This window comes from Jaculus jaculus, chromosome 5, assembly GCF_020740685.1.
Source record: "Jaculus jaculus isolate mJacJac1 chromosome 5, mJacJac1.mat.Y.cur, whole genome shotgun sequence".
Classification (NCBI taxonomy): Eukaryota; Metazoa; Chordata; class Mammalia; order Rodentia; family Dipodidae; genus Jaculus; species Jaculus jaculus.
In genome coordinates this window covers 14,870,726-14,897,861 of record NC_059106.1, presented here as the reverse complement: position 1 = coordinate 14,897,861, position 27,136 = coordinate 14,870,726, and the positions used below count along the sequence as shown (strand labels likewise).

Below are 27,136 nucleotides of genomic sequence, written 5' to 3'. Positions count from 1 at the left end.
ATCTGAATATTTAAAAATGTAGGTTTGAAATTGAGAGTAGTTAATGTAGGCATAGTAGCACATATCTTTAATCTCTGCATTTAGGAGGCAGAGGTTAGGAGGATTTCTAGAGTTTGACTACAAACTGAGTGCCAAGTCAGCCTGAGCTCGACACTGCCTTGAAAAAACAAACAAAAATAAGAGTAGTTTAAAAAAGAAAACACAGAAAAACAAAAACAGGACTTTTAATATAAAATTTATAATAGATGTGTAAAAGTGACATTATTTAAATATAAATGATGTAGAAAAGAATATTAAGAAATCACCAACCCTGTTGACAATAATTCCAGCACAGATGTCATTACTGCAAAGGAAAAGAAAGCTTCCTAGTTATTATAATGTAAGGTTCTTCTACATATAGCCTTATTTTATACCTACAACACCATGTATCTAGTCTTAATAAGTGCAGTAAGTCAATTGTGAGGAGAAATATCTGCAACAATCCTTCCTGACACTTTCCCCAGTTTTCATTTTCTTCAGTTAACCATGGTCTAAAAATAGTACATAAAAATTCCAGAAATAAAGAACTCAAAAGTTTTTAAAAGCTTACTTTACTAGAGTATACTGTTGTATTTTTCGATTTTATTATTAGTTGTTATTAATTCTTTTGATACCTAATTTACAAAATAAATTTTACCTTAATGTACGGGAAAAAAACATACTACTGTATATACAAAGTTCAGTACTACCTAAATGTAGGCACTGGGGGAACATTTTGGAACATATACTCCATGGGTAAGGTAGGATAACTATACAGTATTATGCCACATAAAGGTGTTTTCTATGACAAACTGTGTGCCCAATGACAATCGTGTAAGAGTGTATTGTCTAATGATGTTACCATATCTTAGTTTGTAAGTATACTTTTGATATTTGCATGTGTCTCAGAATGAATTCCCATATTGTCAAGTAAACCATGACCATAAGTGATGGAATGTCTTCATACAGAGGGAATGTGCATCAAGCAACAGGAAACAGTTTGAAGAAGTGAGAGGAGGCTCATAAACAATGGAAACTACCAACCTAATGCAGTTCCATCACTACATAGCAAGTAGAGTTAAGCATGACTTTCCTATATACATCTTTTTCTCTTTGGAAATCATACAGTTCATCAACATCACCATGATATAATCCAAAGAATCTTTTCTTTATTTATTTTATTTTATTTATTTATGAGAGAGATGGCTTATGTGGGTTCTGGGGTGTCCAGCCTAGTTCCTTAGCTTCACAGACAAGTGCCTTCACCACTAAGCCATCTCTCCAGCCCTAAAGGAATCTTTTTAAATAAAGTTAATGAAGTTCTAAATATTAAATGATTTGTGGAAAACCTTCTTAAGACAAATTTTACTTACTAAGGAACATTTGCTATTTAAGTATTATACTAAGCCACGTCTTGCAGCATAGGCCTGTAATTCCAGCTAGTCAAAATTCTGGAGGAGGAGAACTGGGGGTTCAAGACCAGCTAACTCAGTGTGATACTATCTCAGAAAAAAACCAGGCCTGCTCACTCCATCATGGGAATTTTATGCAGTAAAACTACATAGACAACACCCCAAACACTGTCAAATCCAAAGCCAGGAGTATTTACTTTGACAATGTCAGCAAAAAGGTCAGACTTAACTTTTTAAAGCTGTGTGTCCTTAATGTTATCATTTTATAAAAATTCACATCCCGCCTTAAATACTGCTGCAGTTAACAGAAATACATTGGCTTTAAGTCACCTGGACAACTTCTCCACATTCATTACAAAAATTCATCTATGGAAGCAATAGAACTTAATTTTACTACATATAGGTAGAATTATATTACATATGTATATATTGAAAGAAGGAGGAGAGAGAGAGAGAGTTAAGCTTGTGCTATATGAAGATGAAATTAAGCTTATTCTATAATTAGCTAGGAACATATACCATATATACTTTTTCAAATGGTATTTTTAAAAGTCATTTTATCAAATAGCCTAATCAGAGCATTTTTCTGGTTTAAAATTGTTTGTACTTTCTTTCAACAATATACTTTGATCTTTAGCTTCTATCTCTACAAGAAATGAACAGCACAAACTAGGTAGGGTCACGTTGCAAAGCCCATGAAACCATTCCAATTGTGAATACTAATTCTACGTTTCATGAAGTGCCCAGCCTCACTGTACTTCTGCTCACTAAAGTACACCTTCTTTCAGCATCTGTGTGCTGTTTTCTTTCTTCTCATACTGGAATTCAGAATAGGTAGTTGAGAGTAGCTAACAGTGTAATTCCACATGATGCCTCATCTGTGTTTACATCTGGCTTGAATCACATGTTTAGAAATGATTCATACAGGAGAACAAAAATCAGGATAAAAAATAACGCAACTATGAAAAATAACTGCATTATTTAAAAATATTCCCAATACAAGTTTCTCACATGCTCCAAAGCCACTAAGATTATAAACATAGGAGGTTATGGAATTTCAAAAAGACTGGGGCCTCTAAAAAAAAGCAAAAACCTGTTAAATATTCTTCATGCTTCAATATCAGAGTCATCTTAAGGAGTGAGTGATGCTTTCTAATTAAAGATACTTCTCCGTTTTGCTCCATGTTACAATTCCATGCATTATTCCAATTTGGCAAAGTTCCTCAGTTTGTAAAAATGTAAATAAATTAGTCCTAGGTGCTAAAAATACCAATTAAAGAAATATCTGTGAAGAAACTAAAATTGTATTTATACACGTGCATGCGCATGCATACGCATACATATACACACATGTATACACTAAATCCATGAGAAGTTCCTAAGATTTGCATGACAACTCAGATACCGAGTCCTGTGTTGTTCCAGGTGAACAGTATGACTACTCCATTATGGCCATGCTATCAATGCATTTATAGAAATGCCAGTAAAATAAACGGAGAAATGCTTCTAACTTGTGACCTAACGCAAGGCTTAAAGTTGTTAGTTATATTGACATAATAACACAGACACAAAGCAAAAGCATAACTAAATATATTTCATGGAATTATTCATGTGCAAAAGATATTTCAATTTACATGGTTAACTTAAAATAGTAATTCTTTCAAGAAAAGGACACAACAACTAATAGACTAATTTAAAGCCTCAAAGAAAACTTAAATCCCTTTATACCCTTATATTCATATTATATATTTGTTATATATATATATATATATATATATATATGTATATATATATGTGTATGTGTGTGTGTGTATATATATATATATAAAATGTTTATAACTAGTAAGTTAAAGTTGATGTGCTACTAGATTCTTAACTAAGAAGATGGAATTGGGTAGCACCACCACTAAGAAAGGCAATGAAAGGGTGAAAATATTAAAAACTACAAAAGTCGGAACAACTGATGGGTACTGCAGTAACTGTACCAGCCCATCTGTAATCTCAATTTACATACGTTATGGAAAAATTACTACACAGTATTATCAATCACTTGATTTAAATTTTTTTGCCATACCTAGCCACTTACATATCTTAACATCTAAAATTCTTAGTTTTAGGAATTCTACTATGAACAAAAAGAAATTAAACGTGTAATAAATATGCAAAATAAATACAGATATTATTGCATATACAGATAATATTGCATTTTCTTGCCCAAGTCTCAAAAGATAAAACTAAACTCTTCAAAAGATAAAAATACAACTGCTTTAAATCAAGACGGAGTCTCAACCTCAACATTTTAAAAGCTCAAATTAAAAATAAAAAGCATTCAAACTAAAACACTGCAACTTCTTTGGAAATATGAAATGTAATGTTTACTTTGTTCAGGGCAGGTTGTAAGTAACAGTAGGATAGAATTCTCCAGAAGATCCCAATCAGCACAGGAATCAGACAGGCTTGCCATACAATATCAATAGTCATTTTTGTTAGCATCCTCTACTGGTGGCTTTCAAAGACAGCAAGAAGAAATGGTGCTAATGATAGAAAGATAAGCACCTGCTGTTCCATCTAAGGTGAATTAACCAGCCTGCAGTCATTAGTAACTAGAATCCATTTGCCAAGATTAAAAATTGAAAATGAGGAAAACCCTATTACATACGCGAAAAATAGAAAATTATAGGCTTTAAAATGAAACAAAGCATTGAATTATAAATAAAAATAAACAATTCAGGCAATTCTAATGCCACCCTTTATAGATGATTGCCACCACACAGGTTTGCTGTTTTGGTCAGACCTTGTTGAATTGGATTAGCCTTATTTAGTTACATTATTTGATACTGCCATTAATATCATAGCCTGCAGATATATCCTAGAAAGGAAATGAAAATGTCTTACTGATGGCTTAGCAGTAAAATCTGCACACCTTATTTCAACATGAATACAAAGATCACTTACACATAAATAACACATCACTATGACTACCTCCCACTGTATATACCACAATTTCTGCACTAAAAATTCTTGAGTTAACCTTTTTTTCCAAGAAAATTTTCTCCAAAAACATCTGCAACTTAAATATGACTGCGTTGCTAAGAAATATTAACCAGCATGTATCCCGAGGCTTCACAACATAATGGCATATAACTTCATTTTTAATTTGCAAAAATATGAGGCTAAATCAAATAGCAAGCTTGGAATGATCAGCAATGGAGGAAAAGCATTTGAGAACAAAAAGAAAAGACAAGGACAGAGCCAAAAGTGATGGAAATGGAAGATACCTGTCGTGGTACAGTGCCACCTTTAAACACCTTTTGTTTTCTCAGAGTAATTCATATTGCAGAAAAGACGTTTCATGCTCAGCAGCCCCAAATCTGTTTTTCTAATATTAAACACAAAGGAAAAACACGAGCGGCCAGCGTGGTAAATAAATCCCTCCCCTGAGAAGGAAAGCAGCACTCAGGAGGGGCTGACATACATGCAGGAGGAAACTAAACACCATCTTTTTTCTACCTGCACAAGTTGCCATTTGCTGCAGCCACCAAGAATCTCTTTTTCCTGTTGATTTCAAGTACCTTTCAGGATAGCTTTTTTCCCCCTTAAGTCATCTGGTGCTATGCCTTATAAGTGTAATATTCATATCACAGGATCTGTGGGAGAAAATCCATTCTTTCCTGTTCAGGTAAACATGTTTACAGCAGCTGCACGGTCGCTGGGTGGTTCACACTCACATGTCACACACATGTCGTCAGCAACAAGAAAAGCCCCTTTCTCTGGCGATCAACATTTAAAATAAGGTAAAAGCGAGCAGCCCTTGAGGAACCAACTTACCTTTCATAAAGCCACATCAGCAACAGCAGCAACAGCTCAATATAGAACGCGCACTATTTAACGCTAAGGCAGGAAATTAAAATTGCAAAAGCCTATGCTCTGGTCCTTGCCATAACAAGTCACCTCTCCACAATGAGGCTGCTACCACATACACCTTTCACTAGGCACTAACAGGCGCCTGTGAAATGCAAGCGTTTATCCGCAAGACTAAAATCATTCGTGGAAGTAGTGGTTTAAATGTAGGCTCAAATATATTAAAAATGTGTTTACGAATGAAGGAAACATCTTGGAACAGTCTAAAATCTTCGTATCTGCTTCTAGACAGGAAATCCCACACAAAATCTAAAATTGCCAGGAAAGGTTACAAAACCTCGCGTTTTGCATCCCGGAGGGGAGGGAGGGAGACAAGGAGCCCAGGAGCGGGGTGGGGGTGGGGAGGGCGCGCCAGAGTTTTGACTTAAACGCATATTTCCTCATTTATTTTTTTTCTGGACACTACATCGATTCCGTCAGGGGCGCAATGATTGTCCTACTATTAAACACTCGTCGTCGTAAAAAGAACGCGGGAGCCCCGACGACTCCCAGGGTCTGAAATGCACGCGTAATTCCTTATATAGCCGCGGCCGGCCGCGGGCAGCGCAGCGCCGTTGCCGCCCATTATTATACAAACAGGTACCCGCGCGGGGCGGGGGCATCCTCCGAGCTCCGCGCCGGCCCCCCAGCCCGCCCAGGGTCGCCCCTCTCGCCACAGGAACTGTCCAGACAATAACCATCAGCAGACGTGTCCCCGCGGACCCGGGGACCCAGAAGGCACAGACTCGCCCCCAGATAAGCAGAAAATGCAATCAACTTACACCTTCTCTCCAAACTGGACAAGGCGACCGAGCAAGCACCACCACATGCCCGAGCTGTCTAATCTCCCTCCTTGTTATGTACATATTATTATTGTTGTTGTTGTTGTTGTTATTCCTTTCTTTCTTTTAGAAAACACACACACACACACACACACACACACAAACTCTCACGCCAGGCAGAGAGAGGGGTGTGTGTTTCCCTGGCACATCAGCACCAATCAATAAACACTGCAGCTGCAACGCGAGCAGCGGCCCCGGTGCGTCCGTCGGTCCGTCCGCCCCCTCCCCCACCCAGCTCCCGTGGAGACCCGGAGCGCCATCCGTGCTCCCATTATCCGCCGTCGGCGCGGCTCGGCCGGCCCAGGTAACAACTTCCCCAGCAAAAAACCGAAAGGGAACCGGGCGGGCGACAGAAGCACAGCCCCATCCGCGCGCGCGCGCCCCGGCCAGGCCGGCCCGGGTCCCCCCGCCCCCGCCGCCGCACACCCGGAGCAGAGCCAGGGGAGATGGGGGAGGGATCGGATCTGTCTGGGGTGCTTCCCGGGCTCGAGGACCAGGTAACAAGTCCGCCGCACGCCCGCCCGCGGCCCGGGCTCAGCGCTCTCGCTCCGCTGCCCGGCGACGGCGGCGGCGGCAACTAGGTGCGGGTGTCCGCCGTGCACCCCCCCTGCCCCGATGTCGACACACACACACATACACACACACACACACACACACACGCACACGCACACACACAAAGGGCACCTCCCTCGGGGGACTCTGGCCTTCTAAGCGCCCAGGCCAGGGCTCCCCCCGGGGGCGGGGTGGGAAGGACAGCGGCGGAGGAAGAGCGCCCAGGGACCCGCGTTCCGCGAGCGCGCGGGTCCCCAACTTTACCGCCGCGGGCGCCCGCGCACACGCGCGCACGGACGACACACGCGCACACACACGCACACACACGCAGCTCCCCGGTCCCGCCGCGCGCGCCCACCAAGCAAAGCCGCCTCCCCGTGGTGGGGGGGGTAGAGCCCCCCATCATCTCCCCCAGGACCCCGACCCCGCGGGAGCGGAGCGGGCAGGAGGAGGAGGGGGAGACACGCGAGCACACCGGCGCCCGCCCGCCGTGGCCCGCGGCGCGGCCGAAGCTTCCACTTTGCACCACGGCGCAAGTTTGTTCTCAGCTCCCGCGGCGGGCCTGGGGGACGCGGAGGGGAACGAACGCGGGCACACGGACCGACCGACCGACCGACCGACCGACCGACGGACGGACGGACGGACGGGCGGGCGGGCGGGCGGCCCCGGCAGCACGAGCAGCGGGAGGCACCCACCGAGGGGGACGCCAAGAGTGAGGGGCGAAAAGTGTGAAAAGAAGCAACAGCCGCTCCCCCCTCGCGAGCAAAAAAAGAGAGAGAGCGAGAGAGAGAGGAAAAGAAAAGAAAAGTGGCCGTCCTGCCTGCCTGCCGGCTGCCTGCGCCCGGGGATGCGGCGGCGGCGGCGGCGGCGGCTAACGGTCCAGGGAGGCGGCGGGGCGGCAGGAGCCGCTAGGCGGAGAGACCAGGTAAGAGACATAACGGTTCAGGGCGAGCGGGCGGGCGGGCGGCCGCGGCTCGGCGGCGGCCGAGGGGGGCAGAGCACTACTTTCTACTTTCCCACTCCACTTTGCCGTGCCCGCCCGGCTGCCACCACCCCCATCCCCCCGGCCCGGCTCGCCCCCCTCGTCCCCGGAGCGTCCCGGCTCCCCCTGACTCCGCCGCTCCCCCCGGTCCCCTCCGCCACTCACCGTTATTGCGCCGCGGGTTCGCCTGCTTTCTGCGCTTACACCTGGGGCCATCCGCCATGATCCTCTCGCTTGTGTCTAAATGCTCGAGTCACCTCCTCCCCCTCCCTCCCTCCCTCCCTCCCTCCCCCTTCCCCCCACCCCGCCGCCTCCTCCCCTCCCCCTCCCCACCGCACCTGGTTTACGACACTCGCGGCTTTACGACATCACCTTCCTTACACCTAGCGGCGCTCGCTCTACGGCCGGAACCTTGTTGCTAGGGACGGGACGGTTTGCGGCAGCTCGGGACGCTGACGGAGTTTGAATTGGGAAGCGAGGGAAAAGTTTTGCTCAGGTGTGGTGTGGAGCGTGTGTGTGTGTGGGGGGGTGTCTGGTGGAGGGGGTGACGGAGGAGGGCGGCTGGGACCTTGGGGACCCGGGCTCGGAGGGTGACAGGCTGGAGGCGGGCGGCGGCCCTGGCCACACCCGCCCGCGCTGGTCCCTGTTCCGGGGACTCTCTCTCTCTGGGCCCTGGCGGCGCGCCCGCGCCCCGCGGCTCCGGGGACCGGTCGTGGTCGGGGCGCGGCCCTGCGGCGGGTCAGCGGGCGCCACGTCGCGGAGGCGCTACCTGGGCCCTCGGCCTCGCCCCCTCCCGCCCCCCGCGGACGTACGGGGTCCCCCCCCGCGAGCCCGGACGGGAAGTGACTTCAGGGAGGCTGAGCTGGGGGCCACCGAGAGAGGCCCGGGGATCGGGGTGCCCGCGCTGCGCCGGCCTCACCTGCTGTCACCCGCGCCTCGGGGACCCGGCCTGGGTCGTGGGCGTGGCGACTGCCTATGTCCCCGGGGGCCGAGACCGGAGGATTTCCCCGAGCTCCACCCCAGCCTGGGCCGCTGTGACACCCTAGGTCAGAACAAGAAGACCTTGATTGACACCTGAGCCATTTTAAGGCTAGAAGAGTCCGCTGACGAATGTGTTCTCTGAGGCTGTTTGGTGTTCTTTGGAAGACCATATAGACAACAGTCCAAACGCTAAAAAAAACAAGAAGGAAGAAAAAAATATTTTGTTTTCATGGATTAGGATTTCTTTCTTTTAAGCTCCTTTCAAAGGAGGGTTTGGAAAAAGCAAGTGAGCAAAGCTGTATTTCAAATCATGTTTACGCACTCAGAGTTGGATAAATCTAAGTGTCAGAGATATTTAGCAAAATGAAACGTGATGTGGGACTATTTGAAATAATAGAATATCACGGAGCACAGTGCAGGCATTTGGGGGATGCGTGAGTTTATACCTGTAACTTTAGCCACACACACACACCTTATGGAAGGATTTTTTAATTGTTACAGTCATATCCATTTAGCACCAGGGACATGGTTTGGTGGGTAAAGTGCTTGCCTGGAAATCATCAGTACCGGTGGTCCACGCAAGGGTCTGTAATCCCAGTGTGCCTGTACTGAGAAGGTGTAGCTCCCTGAGGCTGGCAGTGGTAAACAGAGACCCTGCCTCAAGGTAGAAGGTGAAGACCTGCGCAGAAGGTTATCCCCTGACGGACCGCTACCCACAAGCCATGCAATGCCCACACTTAAGAACATAAACACAGGCACATAGCCATTTACCTGTGCATGGTCAGGCACACCATCTGGGAAGATGGCAGCAAGAGGATCACAAGACCCAGACCAGCCTAGACTGCATAGACATACCTGCCTTAAGCGGCCCCCTCTTTAAAAAAAAAAAAAAAAGGCCTGCCCCTATTTTCCTCAGTAGCATGTTTTTCTGAAACCCTGATGAGAGATTGGTATCCTTGCTTTTTTAAAAAAAAAAATATTTTTATTTATTTATTTGACAGAGAAAGAGGGAGAGAATGGACGTTCCAGGGCCTCCAGCCACTGCAAAGGAACTTCAGACATGTGTGCCTCCTTGTGCATCTGGCTAACGTGGGTCCTGGGGAATCGAACCTGGGTCCTTTGGCTTTGCAGGCGAATGCCTTAACCACTAAGCCATCCCTTCAGCCCTTTGCTTTGGTTTTACAACAATTTTGCTGTTTTAAGGTATGGATAATTCTCATTTGTCTTTTTCCACCCTCATTATTGAGTATTAAACGCAGGGCCTTATTCTAGTCAAGCACTCTACCTCTGACCTACAGCCCTTTATTTTGATTAAAAAGAAAAAAAAAACCTTTCTAAATAGCCCAGGCTTGCCATGAACTCACTTTGTAGCCATGGCAGGCCTTGAACTTGGGATCTTCCTGCCTCAGCATCTTGAGTAGCTAAGATTAGCCAGGTGCTATCATTGCCAGGCCTCCCTTGTCTTCAGAATCTGTCATCCACATCTTTTGCCAGAAATTTCCCCTCCCACATATTTTGTTGCTACCCTAGTAAGAGAGAATAGGAAAAAAAAAAAATTCCTAGCACAGCTTTAACATACCCTTGGCTTAAGAAGTATCACACAGAATGTTCTCACTGGCCCATGAGTCCTTCCCAAACTTCCTTTCCGTGTTCATCCTCACGTTATGGGTCATAAGGAGACAAAGTAGAGAGACACGTGGATGGAAGTCATTTTCTCCCATCTGTTCTCAGTGTTCTACTTGGACCAAGCATTGTTTAGGGATAAGAGACAAGAACCTTCTCAGGTAGCATCCCCCTCCCCTCCCTTCTTTCCTTCCCTCCCTTCAATCTTTCCTGTATCCTTAGTACCTTACAGAGTAACTAGCCAGTAGATGCCGAATATTTCTGAAACAACTTAATACTGTTGAACTTTTGTGAACTTACTCTTGGCAACTAGTGATTGTATATCTGCCTTTTTTCACTTTAGTGCTTAGGAACAGTTGAAATCACAAATGTGAATGCTGTCATTCATATCCAATGTTAATTGCTGCTGACTTTAGTTTCTCCAGAATGATTTTCCCCAAATAATTAACTCAGTTCTATTTTTTCACTATGCACAGGAAATATTGGTAAGCCAAATCCAATACAAAATTTCACTGTGCAAGTCATAACTATATATGTATGTATATAGTAAATTTTAAAAATAACTGATATGCCTTATTTGTGTAATGTTCTGAAAATATTTAAAATCTAGACTGAAAAGAGACAGGTCAATCTCAGAATAAATTACTGCTTTAAACCTGAGTCTTGTGTGCAAGTTAATAAATCTTAGCTAAAGAATTGGAAAAATATTTTAAGAATTTATAAAGATTTAGGTTAAGCTGGGCCTGAGGAGACAGCTCAGTGATTGAAGTGCTTGCCTCACAAGCCTGTGAACCTGATTCCATCCCTAGTACCCAAGGTCCAACAAAGCCTGTAATCCCAGTGCTGGGGAGCCAGAGATAGACTGGCCAACTAGTCTAGTCCCCTTGGTTTGCTTCTGACCAATGAGAAGCCCTGTCTTAGAGGAAGCAGCAATCCTGAGGATGACATCTGAGGTGGTTCTTTGGCCTCTGCACACACGCATGTGCACATACGCACATGTTTGTATATATGTGAGACTGACTCAATAAAAATTAAAATTGGCTAATTTAAACGAGGTAGAGGTTTCCAGTGAGAGTTTAACATGCACCCTGCATTGCTGGTTTTTAGTTGATGCTTTTGTCACATACTCCTGTGGTTATATGACAATGAGGCATTGGTTCTGCTTTGACCCAAGACTGGGATTTTCTATTCTGAGCAAGAGATATGGTTAAAACCAGATTACTATAAGACTTTCTAAATTTACCAGGAAAATGTGAGTAGAATATTTTCAATACTGTTTTTTCTATAATTTAATTGTTTAATGAATTCTTTGCATCTACTGTTTGCTTTTCATGTGGGTAAGGATAAAATTTGATAGAAAATAATATTTTAAGCTTCACATCAAGGGTATAATTTCCCAAGCACATTTGAGAAATAAAACCTACTCTTCTGTAATCCTACTTCAAATTAAACATTTATTTCATGTAAGGATAGCTCAGTTGTGCTGCCTGTCCATTCAATGCTATTTTCAGGCTTGGTGCTTTGAGAGCATGCAAATAGGCTTCATACATGATGGTCTTCAACCCTTCAAGGTCCTCGCAGCCCATGGCTTGTTTGAGCCTGGACTTGTTCACGATGGAGCAGAAGACATCGATGGTCATCTCACTGCTGCACTTTCACCAACTCCCCAATCCCAGGTTCAAGAAGAAAATGTGGCCATAGCTGATAGGCAGCCAGCAGTCATCTGCATGGCCCACACCTGCCACCTTTTCTAGAAAAACCTGCTGGGGTGATAAGAAAGACAGGTGTTTCCCCACACAGTACCCACAAAATTCCTCTCTGGGGAGTAGTCTCCTATTTTTAATGTAAGTCAATGAACTGTTATTGTAAAGGTGGAACATTTTCTTTAGGTGGCAAGTTGTCAAGAATGTCTAATACAGAGTTACAAGTATAAATATATGTTTACAAGATAGCAGTAAACATCCAAGATGGCCAAAAAACAAGTCACCACAAAACCACAATTAATGTAGATTACTTTCAAAAACTACCTCCATAGAAGACAGTTTCTATCAACATTGTGAACACAAGTGACATATTTGAATATTTCAGTTTGAGTGAATTATAAAAACCATAATAGCAAGCATCTGACATTTGCTTTTCTCGCTGTTTTATTCTATGTCTCCCTGTATTTCTTTGGTGTAGCTGTTGACTTAGCTGACTGTTTCTGTGCCTTACCTTTTAGATATCTGTAGTCTCTAGATTCTCGGTTCCTGGCACTGTCATGGTTGGAGTGCATGTATATAAAGTATATACAATCAGTCACATGTTTTAAATGCATCACTATTGTGGTAAAGTCACATGAAAACATATCATGTGTCTAATACCCTGTCAGACCTAATTCTTTAAACTCAGTTTCTATTTCTTTTTTTTTAAAAAAATATTTGTTTTACTTATTTGAGAGAGAGAAAGAGGCAGATAGATAGTGATAATGGGCGAGCCAGGGCTTTCAGCCACTGTAAACAAACTCCAGACACATGCACTACCTTGTGCATTTGGTTTACATGGGTCCTGAGGAATCGAACCTGGGTCCTTTGGCTTTGCAGGCAAATGCCTTAACCCCTAAGCCATCTTTAAAGCCCTCAGCTTCTATTTCTTTGCTTGGTCTCTTTATCGTTTATAAGTAGGCCATACAGAGAGTGTCCCTCCCTACTATTTCACTTTATAATTATTCTCTTGCTCTGTCTTCCTTTGTCCCAGGTCTGGCATAGCTCTGTTTGGATCAGCTCCCTTTATCTTTTAGGTCAAGGTTTTTAAGTTGTTCCAAACAAAGTTCTCTCTTCATGTAATCCTTGCTATTCTCCGACTCGTAAGTCCATTCTCTACCTTTCCATCCTTGAGAGGCTGACTTGTGTGAGCCACATCACCCTGGCTCCTTTGCCCTCTGGGTTCTGCTTGCTCTCAGCCAATTTGGAACACATTGGCAAATGATCAAAGGAAGGAGAGAGTTCAGACTATGTATCCCAAGCCTCCTTCCTCCCTCGCTGTGGCTGTAGCTCCAGCTCCAGCTCCATGCCTCCATTAGGGCTCCTGGCTCCTATCAGACACTGGACCTGTGACTGTTGGTCTTGCCAAGTTCCAGAAACGGCTCCTTCCCGTCGTGCCTTCAAGCCCAGGAATGTAATCGTTACATTCTTCATCATTCATTCCATAAAACCTGTCTACACCTTTGTAAGTCGTCTTTTTATTAGACTCTCTTGTCACCATTTGAGGATGCCATTTGCTTCCAGCTGTGGCCCTAAGTAATGCACACACAATTTGAAGTTAGAAATAATTTTAACCTTATCAACCAAGAGTATTGGCTCTGTTAATTCCAAGTTAGAGTTTCAGTGTGATACAGACATGCCATTCATTGAAAAAATGTCCTCATGTTGTGATGGGTGCCCATGCACAGTTTAGCAGATACCGTACATACAAACCTTACATACAAACATAACTATCTGTGGAATGAAGGCCCTTGTCCTAATCTAAAATCTAGGTGAGACAACATATTTGTACTTAACGCCCCAGGATGTCCCACAGTCTTTGTAACAATAGGCCCATCTCTCATCACACAACCATTTGTGGTAATGGCTGTTTTCCCCTTGTATCTACCTCACTTTTTCCATGCCAGTAGTTTAGGCCAGTGAGATGTTAGTGGAAATGGTGTTTGCAACATTGACAAAGTTCATCATCATGAGACAACTGGCCATACTCTCCCTGTTTCCTGCTAATGAAATAGGACCTGTTGGTTCAAGCTCCATAAGGAGACTAGATTAAGGGCTGGAGAGATGATTCATTGACCAAAGCACTTGCCTGCATAGCCTAACCACTCAGGTTCGACTCCCCATTCCACACATAAAGCACATGCATGCATCTAGAGTTCATTTGTAGTGGCTAGAAGCCCTGGCTCACCCATTCTCTGTCTTTCTCTGCTTGAAAATAAATTAATTTTTAAAAAGGATAAAACAACCCTGAAGAAGCTGAGTCCTTGACACTGGCACACCCAACATCCACTTAGAAGCACATCATACTTAAGCTGCCCTTATCTAAGGTGGTCTGACATGTAACCAAAGTCAATCCTATTTAGTGGGGGGATGGGCATTAGCTTCTTGCTGCTATAAGAAATTGTGGGGCTGGGGCAGTGGCTTAGCAGGTAAAATGAAAGTGTGAAAAGCCAAGTTTGGACTCCTGGCACCCACCTAAAAGGTGTATTAGTGGTATAATCCTGTATTTCCAACATTGAGGAGGTATAGGCAGGAGGAGCCCCAGGGCAAGCAAGCTAGCTAGGGTAGCCGAATTGGGTAAGCTTTGAGTTTCATGAGAGACCCTGAATCAAATAAGATAGAGAGCAATAGAGGGAGACACCCACCGTCAACCTCTGGTCTAAGCATGCACATACACATGCAAGACAATTTCAAGTGGTCACAAGCAATGAAGTAAAGCTACAGGTATAATACAATTGTGGAAGAGAGAAGTCCCAAGTGGTTCTGGCCAGGCTTACACCAAGGTCTGAATATCAGGCTCCTCCAACAAGCCCCAGAGAGAATTTTTTTTTTCTGTCTGGTCCAACTCTTGAATGCTGCTCCTATTCCTTGAATCTTGATTCTGTCGGCTGTCCTCTGTCTTCCAAGTCAGCAGCATCCGCAGAGCCTTTCTCATGTTCCCAGCTTACTGGTTCTCCATTCTGCCTCTCTCCTCCATATATAAGGCCATGTGATTAACTGAACCCCACATAGGTAATTCAAGCTGCATCCCCTCTTCTAGATCAGCTGATTAGCAAGCTTAATTGTATCTGCAACTTTAATTCTCCTTTGCCATATAACATGTCCACAGGTTTACAGGATTAGAATATGGATGTCTTTAGGAGGCAGTATTTTGCCTACAACATGTATGTTTTAAGACATACTTAAGAAATAAGCTTTTATTAATTTGTCTACCTTTAATTTATATCTTGAGTTTTAGCATTATGGTTACTGGTTATTACTATTTTCCTGTGTACATGTGTGTAGTGTGCATGTGTGTGTGTGCATGTTGTATTTGTACAGGCACACACGCGTGGGTGTGGGGCCCAGAGGATAAACTTGGGTGTTATTCTTAGGCATGCTGCCCCCTCCCCTTTTTGTAAATATGAAGTCTAATTAACTTAGAGCTCAGACTGGCTAGCCTGAAAGCTCTAAGGATCTCCCTGAGCTGCAATTATAGATACATGCCATCAGGCACAGCATTTTTTACCTGAGTACTGGGAATTGAATTCAGGTCCTAATGTTCATGAAAGAAGTACTTTACCAAATAAGCCATCTCCCCAGCTCAGGTCATTAATATTAGAGAACATTTAGCATCACGCCACATAAACGTTTTTAATAATTTCGTGTTAGTTCATTTATTCAGTTACTACTCCTGATAAGGTTCTGTATGGCAGATACTGTGTGGGTCTCTAAATGTCTTAAAGTCCCTGACCTCGAGAATTGTGCATATTTGTGGGAGAGGCAGGTTTACCAAACAGTCATTCTTCAAGTGGCAAAGGAGCACGGTATATGTACAAGAAGCATCTAAACAGACCTAGAAAGAAAGAAGTCTTGACTGGAGTGATGGAATTTGTCAGGAGTTGAATGGGGGACAGGGAATGGGGGGTGACAATCATAGCAGGTACGAATCTCAGGAGGAAAGCAAAGTACATGGAAAATACAAATCCAGTACAAGAAAGGTTTTGACTAACAGAGGTTCATTGTTCCAGGTAGGGCTGCTGAGATAGGTGAGCAGAAGCCAGGTTGTATGAAGGTACTAAGAAATGAAATATATTGAATGCAACCGTAGATATTTTATGGATTGTAAATTAAGCCATGAGCATTAAACAAGATGCCAATTAGTGTTCCATGAGGGCAAGCTTAAATGAGCAGGGCAACAAGCATTAAGAGAATTTGATTGTTTTTATTTTGAATAATCATTTAAGAAGGAATAATTCATCAGTAGAAAAGCCATACAAAGACATGCTGTGACTCTCCAAGTGAATCACACATGAAGTACATTTCCAGGCCATGTTATCACGTGGTGTCCCACTGCTGTTTAGAGTTAAGCAATATAAAGCATAATTAGCATTTCCCATGTTTTCAATATTAATAACATTGTTCTGATTACATACTCTTGTGGTGCTTCCAGCTCCTAATTCTGCTGTAATAAAATGGTAGTCCCTCAACATTATATGACTCACGAGGAAATATTAAATAGTAAATCCAAATGCATCTGTTAATAGTTGTTGGTTTTTCCCACTGTATGTTCACTGTTGTCTAACACACAAAACTCATGTCCTCCCCATTCAGATTCCTCTATCTCCCTTACATACTTCCAAGAAGACATTTGTTTTCTTTTTCTGGATTTCAAACTATCTGCAGATTTCAGATGTATCAGAATTCCTGGAACTTAGCAACCAGCCCCACATGTCTATTGACTCCCTCACAGATGTGGGAGTGCTCTGTCCATGTCCAGGTGTAGCATTCATCACTGTCTCTGCTGCTCTGAGCTTTTCATCTTTGCATTTCCAGCACCTAAAGCAATGCCTGTCTGGTAGAAAGCGCTCTCTAGCTATGGAAAAGAACATTCTTGACATTGGTGGGTCATTCCTGCAATGGGGTTTGGTGAAGAGCAGATGGAGTTGTGTATGTGAGCTCTGTTACATGGTGTCTAGCACATGGCAGTAAATAGAGGGCAAATTCATAGGCAAAGATGAAATAATTTTCAATATAAACAATATGCAAAGGACATAATCATATGGAATTGCTACACAACACCTTCCTTTTCAAGGCAGAAAGCCAACTTCTATCTCTGAAAACCCCCATTTTAGTCATAGGTGAGTGATTGTAACTAAAGGCAAAAGAAAGAAGTGATACTAACATACTTGTTGAGCACTAGTTTGGAATATTGTCTAGAAATATTATTGGCTTACATTAAATGTGTTAATGAAAACATCTTGCCCTGGAATAATAATGTGAGATTATTCTTATATAGATTCTTTAAAAAAATATACATTCAGATCATGAAAAAAAAATCTTAGTTTTGTTTCTTGGTTTACATTTCACAGAGACCAATTTGAACTGGCTAAAGCAAGAAGATAGTACTCTGTAAAGATAAGCTGTGGTTTTGTTTCTTAATAGAAGGCCGAAGTAAGAACGAAGCCCAGTCTTCAGGGGAAGAATCAGGCACCTCTGAGCATAGAGGTGATGTCTCTCAGCATTTCCATGGCCTGCTGCTGTGCATGGAGGTAGGATGGCCTCAGACACGCTGGGAGAACATACTTCCATAGACATCCACCATAGCATCATTCTTCAGGGCTCAGAGAATCAAGCTTTCCTAGCACTGATTATGTTATGCATTGAAAGTTGTATTATGCAATCATCTTCCTATGAACAGCTTATATAGTTATAGTAATATCTAATTTTGCCATACATATATGTAATTATGTGTAACTAAGTATTCAGCTACTGTCACTTAACACATCACATTTTCTAAGCATGTTGCCCTTTCTTACTGGACTGTAATGTTCCTATACTTGATAAATGTAATTTACTGAACCAGTTTTATATTTTGCAGGTTTGAATGACTTGTATTTTCTTTTGTAAAGAATGAATACTGTTACCCTATAATTTTTGTTTTGATTTGGCTTGTAGTCATTTTATGGGAGATTTTCCCTCAAAACTGGAATTGGCTAGTAACTGGAATAAACGTGGCTCTTTCTTTTTAAAGGTATTGTCAGAGTACTTTTGAAAAAACTTGTACTAATAAGTGAAATCACCAGAAATAAATGAGTTTTTTTTTAATGATGATTCAATTTTTTTCTAAGTTGTGAACTTATTCACACTTCCTGGAAACATTTGAATTCCTGTGTTTTATATAAAAGATAGATAACCCCCAAGTAGGACCAGAACGTATATAAACATGTACTCCATGTCAGATTTAGTCAGTGATCATTCCATCCTGCATCTTGAGAACCAGGCAAGCTCATTCTGTTAAATGCACCCTGATAAGAGTTTCTTTTTAAATAAAGTTGGAGGTGAAACCCAGGGCCTTCATGTGCCAGGCAAGCACTCTGCCACTGAGCTACAATCCCACCCTTATAGTTTGAAAATGATGTGATTTTAATGTATGAGGGTTTTTTAAGGAAGGACTGGCTTTGGCTTTATGGCCAGATTTGTCCCTGAAATGATTTGCCTAGACATTAGCCATGATATTATATTAACTAACAAATGCAGTTGGATTTAGTTACACTTGTCTATCTAGGATCATTTACATGGAATTCCTACAGGTAATTAAAAATGTCCACAAGGAGCCAAATTTTTATTCATACCTCTGATATTGCATTATATCATCACTGTATAGCTTTAGGTAATAGTTTCACTTCCAGTCACCATATTTTACTAATAGATAAAGGATTCCCAAGTATCAGTATGTTTGTCTAAGGCAACCTATAGTTTATAGTATTTTATAATTATATAATTATTATATAATTATATATGTATAATATATAATATATAACATATAATTATTTTATAATATTTCATAATTATGTAATTTAGTTACTTTGCATTGAGTCAATTATTATTAAATAAATACCATTTTCATTTAGTAGCCCAAATTATGTCAGGAACTTTCCATTATATTGTTATTATTGATTGAATCTCCAATAAATATCTGTGTTTCTTTTTTTAAAATGTCATGATATACAGAAATTTTTTTGACAGATATTTCCTTTGCTAACTGTAAGCAGGTTAGTAAGTGCAAAAGGTAATACATGAACATGTAAAACATCAAAGATTTGCATCAACTTTATAAATTGTAAAATGGTTAGAAGAAATTATTCAGATAGCATCACTAAAATAAAATTATTTAAAACATTTACTATATAAGAAAAATGGTCTTGAACTAATCAAATAAATTACAGGTCTGCTCTTTTATTTTCCTATAAAGGATATAAAGTAAATAAAACATATAGTAGGGCAAAGGAGGATGATGTGATGGGAGTATGTTAATTTTTAGTATTTTTATTTTAATCAAAAAGTGTTATAAAATATAGGAGCATTAAAAATGACATAACTTAAATTGTTTAACGGTTTTTCATTATTGCCCAGTTTATTACATTTTTTTCTGTTCCCTTGAACTCACTTTCTCCTTATGCTGGACAGTTTAGGGTATAAACCAAGCCACTAATACCCACTTTTGGGGTTGATGGTTTAAAGAATATTCATGTTCTATCTCTTCCCCCTTTTGGTGTTACAGAACTGACCAAAAGCCTATCAAACAAAACAGATGCATTTGATGCAGAGTCTGACAACCTGTTAGCTAGAAAACAATTCCATGAATAGCTCAAAATTGCTTGAAAACTATATATGAAATCGTTCTGTTATCTCAGTGGTGCATTCTTCTCTTATTGCCTTGGAAAACGTAATCCAGTAATGTCACAACAAAAGGCACAAGGACAGATAGGAAGTGCGGACTTGGAAGATGCTTGGACCTCTTAATTTCCAGGCCACTTGATAGTAGAAACAGTTCATTACTCCAGAAAATTGCTTTATCTTGGAAAAAGAGGGTGCTGGAAGGGAGGGAAAACAAGTTAGTCACCAGTACAGTTCACCTGGTGGTTCATTCATTCAGATCTAACTAGAGAAAGATTGCACCATGTTCCAGAGGAAGGATGGAGTCTGCTTCCTGCCATAAGTGGGTGAGTCCTGTATGCCCTGTGTTTAGATCCTAGGGAACAAAGTAAGGAGAAACAAAGGAAGGTCCCATTCTCCTGCACCATTCTCAATTGCTGTCTGTTTCCAGGAAAACATATCCTCTCTGTGTTGGACTAGACAAACATGAAATCACAATCAAGGCTCTGCCAGGATAGCATTCCAAAACACAGAAAATGTTAAAAATTCAGAAAAACATCACAGTAGAAAAACTGTAGTGAATATTGCATTGCATGTGTTAATATTTCTGTAACTGTTCCAATAGTATGTTTAACTTTGGGCTGGGAGGATAGCTCATCAGAGAGAACCTGCTCGGCATGCACAAGGCTCTGGGTTCAATCCCCACAGAACCACCACATGTTTTTTGACTGATTGTTCATACTACAGTCAAGTGTCTCTAGTTGGACAATTTCATAAACACAAAAATACCTCTTTGCTCTGATAATTCATCTGCTGGGACAATTCTTATTTACTCCTTCTTCCACTCTTCCCCATCTTCCTTTATACGCTGATAGCTGTTGTCTCTCATAATAGCCCTCATGCTAACATATTTACTTTGCAATCAGTTTTACCATATATTATCTCTCATGCTATATTATACTTTTATGAAATAAACTAAGGGAAATAACTCTAGTTCTAGTCATGAGCATGCCTGGATATACTTTGTAAATAGAAAATATCATAGCCCTAGCACATATGGTAAGCATGGGAAGAGGCCTTGGTGTAGTTACCTTATAGATAGAGAAGATGATCCCAATGTGTCTGTGCACTTCAGAACCTGATCCTGCCTGAGAGGAAGTACAGCGGCTGACAACCTGCCAATCCTTTCTGAAGGAGCTACCCATCACATGAGATTTCCCCTTACACTTCAGTACCACTGTATATTTTATTAGTATAATGTACCTCTGAGCTCCATGAACCAAGGAAGACTGATTTTTGGAGTAAGCACATTTCATATGACCAGGCAAAACAAAAGAAATGATGACCAGAAGTTGACAGCTAACCACCATACAAAACTACTAATTCTGAACTGTAATTTAGCAGCCCTGGGATAGGAATCCAGATTGTTGATAAATATGAGTGTATGTGACTATGTATCTTTTGAATTATGAACACAGAAAGTGACATGAAGTTGTGTTTCATTGTGACTATTTCTTTTCTTTTATTGTAACTGTTTCCAATAGAACTAAAAGCCGAGGCAAATGCTAATATTACTGACTGGTAGCATAATCCACAAACAAAAGTTTCTCTTGAAACATGAAACCAACATTCTTAGCCAAGTACGGCATGTAAACCTGTAATCCCAGCACACTGGATGCTCAGGCAAGATCTCTGTAGTTCAAAGATAGCCTGGTTTATGTACTAAGACACTATCTCTAGAAAAAAAGTTCTATAATATTGTGCATGCAGTCAGAAAATAACTGCAGTATTCCCTTTTAGCCAAAATAAGTTGTCAAATACACATATTAAAAATAATTTGTAGATTTGTACAACTCTCAAGGTATTGTGCCCTTAGTATGAACATTATAAATTGATTGAAGAATTAAGAAATTACAGAAACGTGGATTAAGCAAAGAAAAGTTTTTAAGGTATCACAAGATGTAGGTGTCATAGAGAAGAATGTAAACAATGGAACAAACTTTCTCAAGATGATTTGTCATCAAATGAGCATTTTTCAAAAATGACAGCAGGACTGATCAGACAGCTCAATCAGCAAAGTGCTTGCTCTCAAATATGGGGACTTCTGTTTGGTCCCCAGTACCTATGTAAATATGTCAAGTGTGGGAGAGGGTACCATGCCTATAATTCCAGAGCTGGGCATGTAGAAACTGGAGGATCTCTTACCAGTTAGTCTAGCCTAAGTGGTGAGCTCCAGGTCAATGAACCTGTCAAAAAGGAAGTGGGTGGTGTTCCCTGGAATGACACCTAGTGTTGTCTTCTAGCCCCACATGCATGCACGCACATACGTGCACACATACCCCTCTCACACAAAGACATAAATCACTGCACAGTTATACAAAAAAAAAAATAAGGTAAAAAAGAAAATAGTCCTTACCACTTTAAAAAGTTTTAGGAGATTTTAAAGTTATTTTTATCTCTGAACCAAGTCTGATTTTCATGAAAATAGAAATCAATTACACAGATATTGAGATGATTAGTTTTTTAAAAAATATTTTGTTTCAGAGAGAAAGACAGAGGGCCTCTTGCAGCTGCTGATGAACTCCAGACACGTGTGCCACTTTGTATATCTGGCTTTAAGTGGGTAATCTGGAATTAAACCTGGGCCATCAGGCTTTACAAGCAAGTACCTCTAACCACTGAGCAATCTCTCCAATCCCAGAGAATTTTTCAAAGTAAAATGATACAGAATGTATATTAATTCCATATCTGAGAAAATAATGATTATGGTAAAAAGTAAAATAAAAATTGGGACACAGTCCCACTACCCAAGTGAGTACCTGAAAGAATGTTAACTAGATACTGTTAACAAAGAGTACCCTTTAAATGTTCTCAGTGCTAGGGAGGTTGACTATCTCCCTGCAGAAGTATGAAAATAGATCTTCACCTGATATTATACATAAAAATAAACTCAAGGGCTAGGGAGATAACTTACTTTGTAAAATACTTGTAGCACAAGCAAAAGGAAATGAGTTCTGATCCCCAGTACCATGTAAAAGTCAGATGCAGTGGTTACACCTGTAACCCTAGCTCTGGGAGGGGGAGACAAGAGGATCTCTAGGACTTGTTGGCTAGTTAGTCCAGCTGAATCAATGAGATACAGCTTCAATAAGACCCTGTCTCAATGAATAGGGAGAGGTATTGAGAAGACACCTACTGCCAATCTTTGACCTCTGCATGCACATGCACACCTCCCACACACATACATAGGAACATGCATATATGCACACACACCATACACATGTACATAAAAACCAACAAATAAATAAGTAAACTTAAAATGTAAGTCCTGGGCTGGAGAGATTGCTCAGTGGTTAAAGACATTTGCATGTAAAGCCTGCTAGCCAGGGTTCAATTCCCCAGTACTCACATAAAGCCAGATACTCAAAATGGTATATGTGTCTAGAGTTTTATTCCTTTAGTTATTCCTTTAGAGAGGTCATGCACATGATCACAGGTGCATGGAAAAATGCCCAATATCACTAACCACTGAGAAAACACAAACTGATGCCATGTTGAGATGTTGCCTGTGAGGGCTGGACAGATGGCCCAGTGGCCAAATGCACCTCTCATCAGATACTGCCTCTCTCCTGTTAGGATAGTTGTTAGGGAAGGATGAGGATGTAGAGAAAAGGGAGACCTTCTGTATCACCAGTGAGGATGTTGATTGGTGTAGCCATTTGGAGCTATATGTGGAGGTTCCTAAACAAACTAAATGTAGAACGACATATGGCCTAGCAGTCCTCCTACCGGGTATACATTCAAAGGAAAGGAATCTGGTGTGTTGCACTTCTATGCTCATTTTGCCATTATTCACAACAGCAAAGGTAAAAGTCTGTGCCCATAAGCTGATGAATATATAATGCCAATGTCATGCATAGACCTAACGGGACAATACTCAACCTGTGAAAGAGGGAGTTCTGTTATCTGCAGCAGCCGTACAAACCCAGGTAGCATGGAGTTAAATACAACCAGGCTCCCCACAACACCTTACGTATTTATGGAATCTAGAAGCATCAAACAGAAACAGAACAGAATGGTGGCTTCCAGAGGCAAAGGGAGGAAGGATTCACAGGATGTTGGACAAAGATAAGGCATCTCACGAGGAGTGAGCTCAAGAGCCATGTTGTGTATCATGGTGATGATAGTTCACATCAGCATAATGTATACTTGAGATTTGCTAAGACAGGAGAAGTACTCTCACTCCACAGAAAGCAGGAGAGGTAATGCATATGTGAATTGGCTTGATATGGCCAACCCACAATGTGGCCATAGATCAAAACAGCATGCTGTACGATATCAATATATCTTACTTGCCAATTTAAACAAATCATACAAATAACTAACAAATATAACAAAAATTATAGGGAAATGGATCACTTAAAGGACTATTGGCTTCATGCACAGGAATGATTGTTCTTTCCAGGGAGAGAACAGAGGAGGTCAGTGTGGAAGGTCATTGCAGAGAATAGTGCTAAGGCTGTTTCTAGGACACTGGACACAGCTGTGCACCTAAGTAAGATAAAACTGAGACCAAATATTGAGCTGGTGATGTAAAAAACATACAATTTAACTTTATAGACCTAGTTTGAAACCAAGAGAGAATGCCACAGCCACATCTTTATGAAGAGGGATATGGAATGACCCATTCATTCATCTGACAAATAATTCTGTGATCTGATTCTGTGTGATGAGGTTCTTGAGGTACTTAATGGGACTAGACAGATGAAAACCCTTCCTAGCAGAACTTAAATTCTGATGGAAGGAGGTAAATGATAAGCAGTAAGTGGGTAAATTATATGGTATGTTAGAACATCAAATGCTACAGAAAACAGCACTAGGTCAGAGTGGTTGCAATGGTGAGGCTGCATGGCTTCCTCTTTCAGATTATGAGACAAAGGAACTCCAGAACCTCAGAAAGGTGCATGCTCCTCTGTGGAGGAGGTTGTTAGAGGAGCCAGACAACAGGAGCTGCCCAGTAAATGATTATTTGATTTTCAACTCCACAGTAATGTGTTTTTCTTTCAAAGCAGGCATCACAGTAGAAAGCAGGTTGTAAAATAAACATCATTTTCCTCTGCTCAGAAGTTTTCCATGAACGATGTAATAAACAAAACCTGTGATGTCACCCATTGATTGAATTCCTAACACCTGTTCCTTTTATTTACCTTTTGTTTTTCATCTTGGTAACTACTCGCTCACTACTGTTTTTAAAACAAAATAATTGAACATATGTGCAATTTTAGTTGTAGAACATTTACATTTTTTTCCATCAGTGTTAATGAAGTTATAATTGTCTACATTTGTATGCTCGGGAAAATAGGGGTAATTTATGTAACTGCTGTGGATGAATCTGTATGGATTGTCTGTGTAAGAAGAGGGTGAAGAATATTATAATTCACTTCTTAGAGGTAAGGTTTGGGACCTGTGGCTTCATGTAGATTTTTTCATTTTATCCAACAATGTAACTGCTGGGATAGTCCCCACTGTTTATGACACTGAAGTTCAAATCCATGCAGATACAGGGACTCCTGACTTCTTTCTTCAGCCCTTAAAAGACAATTAGTGGTCTGGAGAGATAGCGGTTAAGATGCTTGCCTACAAAGCCCAAGGACCCAGGTTTGGTTTCACAGAACCCACATAAGCCAGATGCACAATGTGGTGCATGCAACTGGAGTTTGCCTCTTTCTCAAATAAATAAATGAAAAAATGGCAATTAGAATTAAGCAACTCATGTATTGATATTCCCTTCAACATTAAGATGTGTAGCAGTTGGGTCCTTGTTACTGGGATAAGAGCTTAACTAGAAACAGGTTATGGGAGGAAAGGATTTATTTCAGGCTTATAGTCTGGAGGGGAAGCTTCGCTGTGGCAAAGAAGCTGGCTCACCTCTTCATACATCAGCTGTAGGGGAGAGAGCAACAAGCACAAGCTGGCTCTGAGCCCAGTGAGCTGGACTTGTCAGCCCAGAGTTCCACCGCCAGCAACACCCCTCCTCCAGCAAGGTTCCACCTCTTAAAATCTCCACCAGCTGAGGACTAAGTAGGAAACTACCACACGACGTCGGGAATTGGAAACTGAGGGTATAGAAGTTACATAGCCAAGCTGGCTAACCAACAAACCAACAGAGCTGGGGATGGAGGGCACAGGGTTGGGTTGAGATGAACACTACACTGGCCTCTCCAAACATCTAAATCACTTTTCTTGAGGTGACTTGGTTTGGTTGTGAAAACCCAACAATATATAAGAGGGTGACCAAATGTAGACATTGTCTAAGTGAGTGTTTGTCACTCAATGACTAAGCACCCTTCCTCTTACTCCACTCTTCCTGTTTCTGCACCCCAGCACACAGCTTAGCTCACCTTAGCTCATCTTTTTATTCACATCTACCAGGTAGGAACCAAATTTGAATTTCCAATAAGGGCAGTAAGTAAGTGAGTCAAATAATTCTAGTTGGCTCATTTTTAAGGCTGTATTTACTTTGTTTATGCATTGGACATATTTTAAAATGGAATAGGGCCTTCTGTACAATACTTAATCATGCATCACTTTTAAGATCAAAAAAGACACTGGATATTGTAAAATTAATATCTCAAAGCCATATTTTTTCAAAGCCATAATTTATTAATCAAGCAAAAATTTTAGAAATTAAATGTGTAAAGTTTTCTAAGCTTGTCCTGTGCCTTTTACAGTAAATTAATGATGGCTGGGACATGAATGCCAGAGCGGTGGCCTCAGGCCTCTTTCTTACCTGGTTGATACAGAAACTCACCAAAGAAAACCTATTGCAATGTATACTATAGAACAATTACAATTTTTAAAAAAGCTTGCTAGAAATCCAAAGAGTCTCTTTTTTTTCACTGTTCAAAACATTTTTTGGATTGTTTCACTCTGCAAAAAAAAAAAAAAATGTAGACAAGTTTAGTGGCATATTACATAATTGGATGGTTCTTAGCCTTATCCAACAGGGGTTCCCCACCCATTTTCCTCCATTTTCAAGGCAGTTTTTAAAAATTTTTGTTTGTTTACTTGCATAGGGAAATGGAGAGAGAGAAAGAGAAAGAGAAAGAACTGGGTGCACCAGAGCCTTCTGCCACTATGAAAGAACTCCAGGTGCATGTTCCACTTTGTGTATCTGGCTTGATGTGGATATTGGGGACTCAAACCTAGTCTGGCAGGTTTTCCAAGTAAGTGCCTTTAACTTCCAAGCCATTTCCCCATCCCAAGTTTTGTTTAAAGCATCATTAATAATAATTCCCCAGGTATGGAGACTTACAGCCTCATTCAGATTATCTATTAATATATTCTTTGAGAGTTGGAGAGATATCTCAGTGGTTAAATGTGTTTACTGCACAAGCATGAGAACCCAGGGGTTGGGGCTGATGCCACCTGAGTTTGAATCTCCAG

The 27,136-nt window shown here is 41.4% G+C and overlaps 1 protein-coding gene and 1 long non-coding RNA gene across 3 annotated transcripts in view; one reads left to right on the top strand and one right to left on the bottom strand.

The window, feature by feature from the left end:
* Positions 1–7,958, bottom strand: part of Zeb1 (zinc finger E-box binding homeobox 1) — a 170,334-nt gene extending 162,376 nt beyond the window's left edge. The window contains exon 1 of one of the 2 annotated variants that reach the window (XM_004659713.2): positions 7,872–7,958. In XM_004659713.2, the coding sequence (XP_004659770.1) occupies positions 7,872–7,929 (58 nt within the window). In that variant the 5' untranslated portion in view covers positions 7,930–7,958. Of the gene's footprint in view, positions 1–5,258; positions 5,634–7,871 lie in introns of those variants that run through there. The other variant, XM_045148817.1, reaches the window with a different exon arrangement.
* LOC123460619 lies at positions 7,372–18,139 on the top strand. The gene is made up of 4 exons (XR_006637130.1): positions 7,372–7,649; positions 8,094–8,202; positions 9,689–9,890; positions 17,404–18,139. It is a non-coding gene; the product is annotated as an uncharacterized LOC123460619 (long non-coding RNA).
* The last annotated feature ends 8,997 nt before the right edge of the window (positions 18,140–27,136 follow it).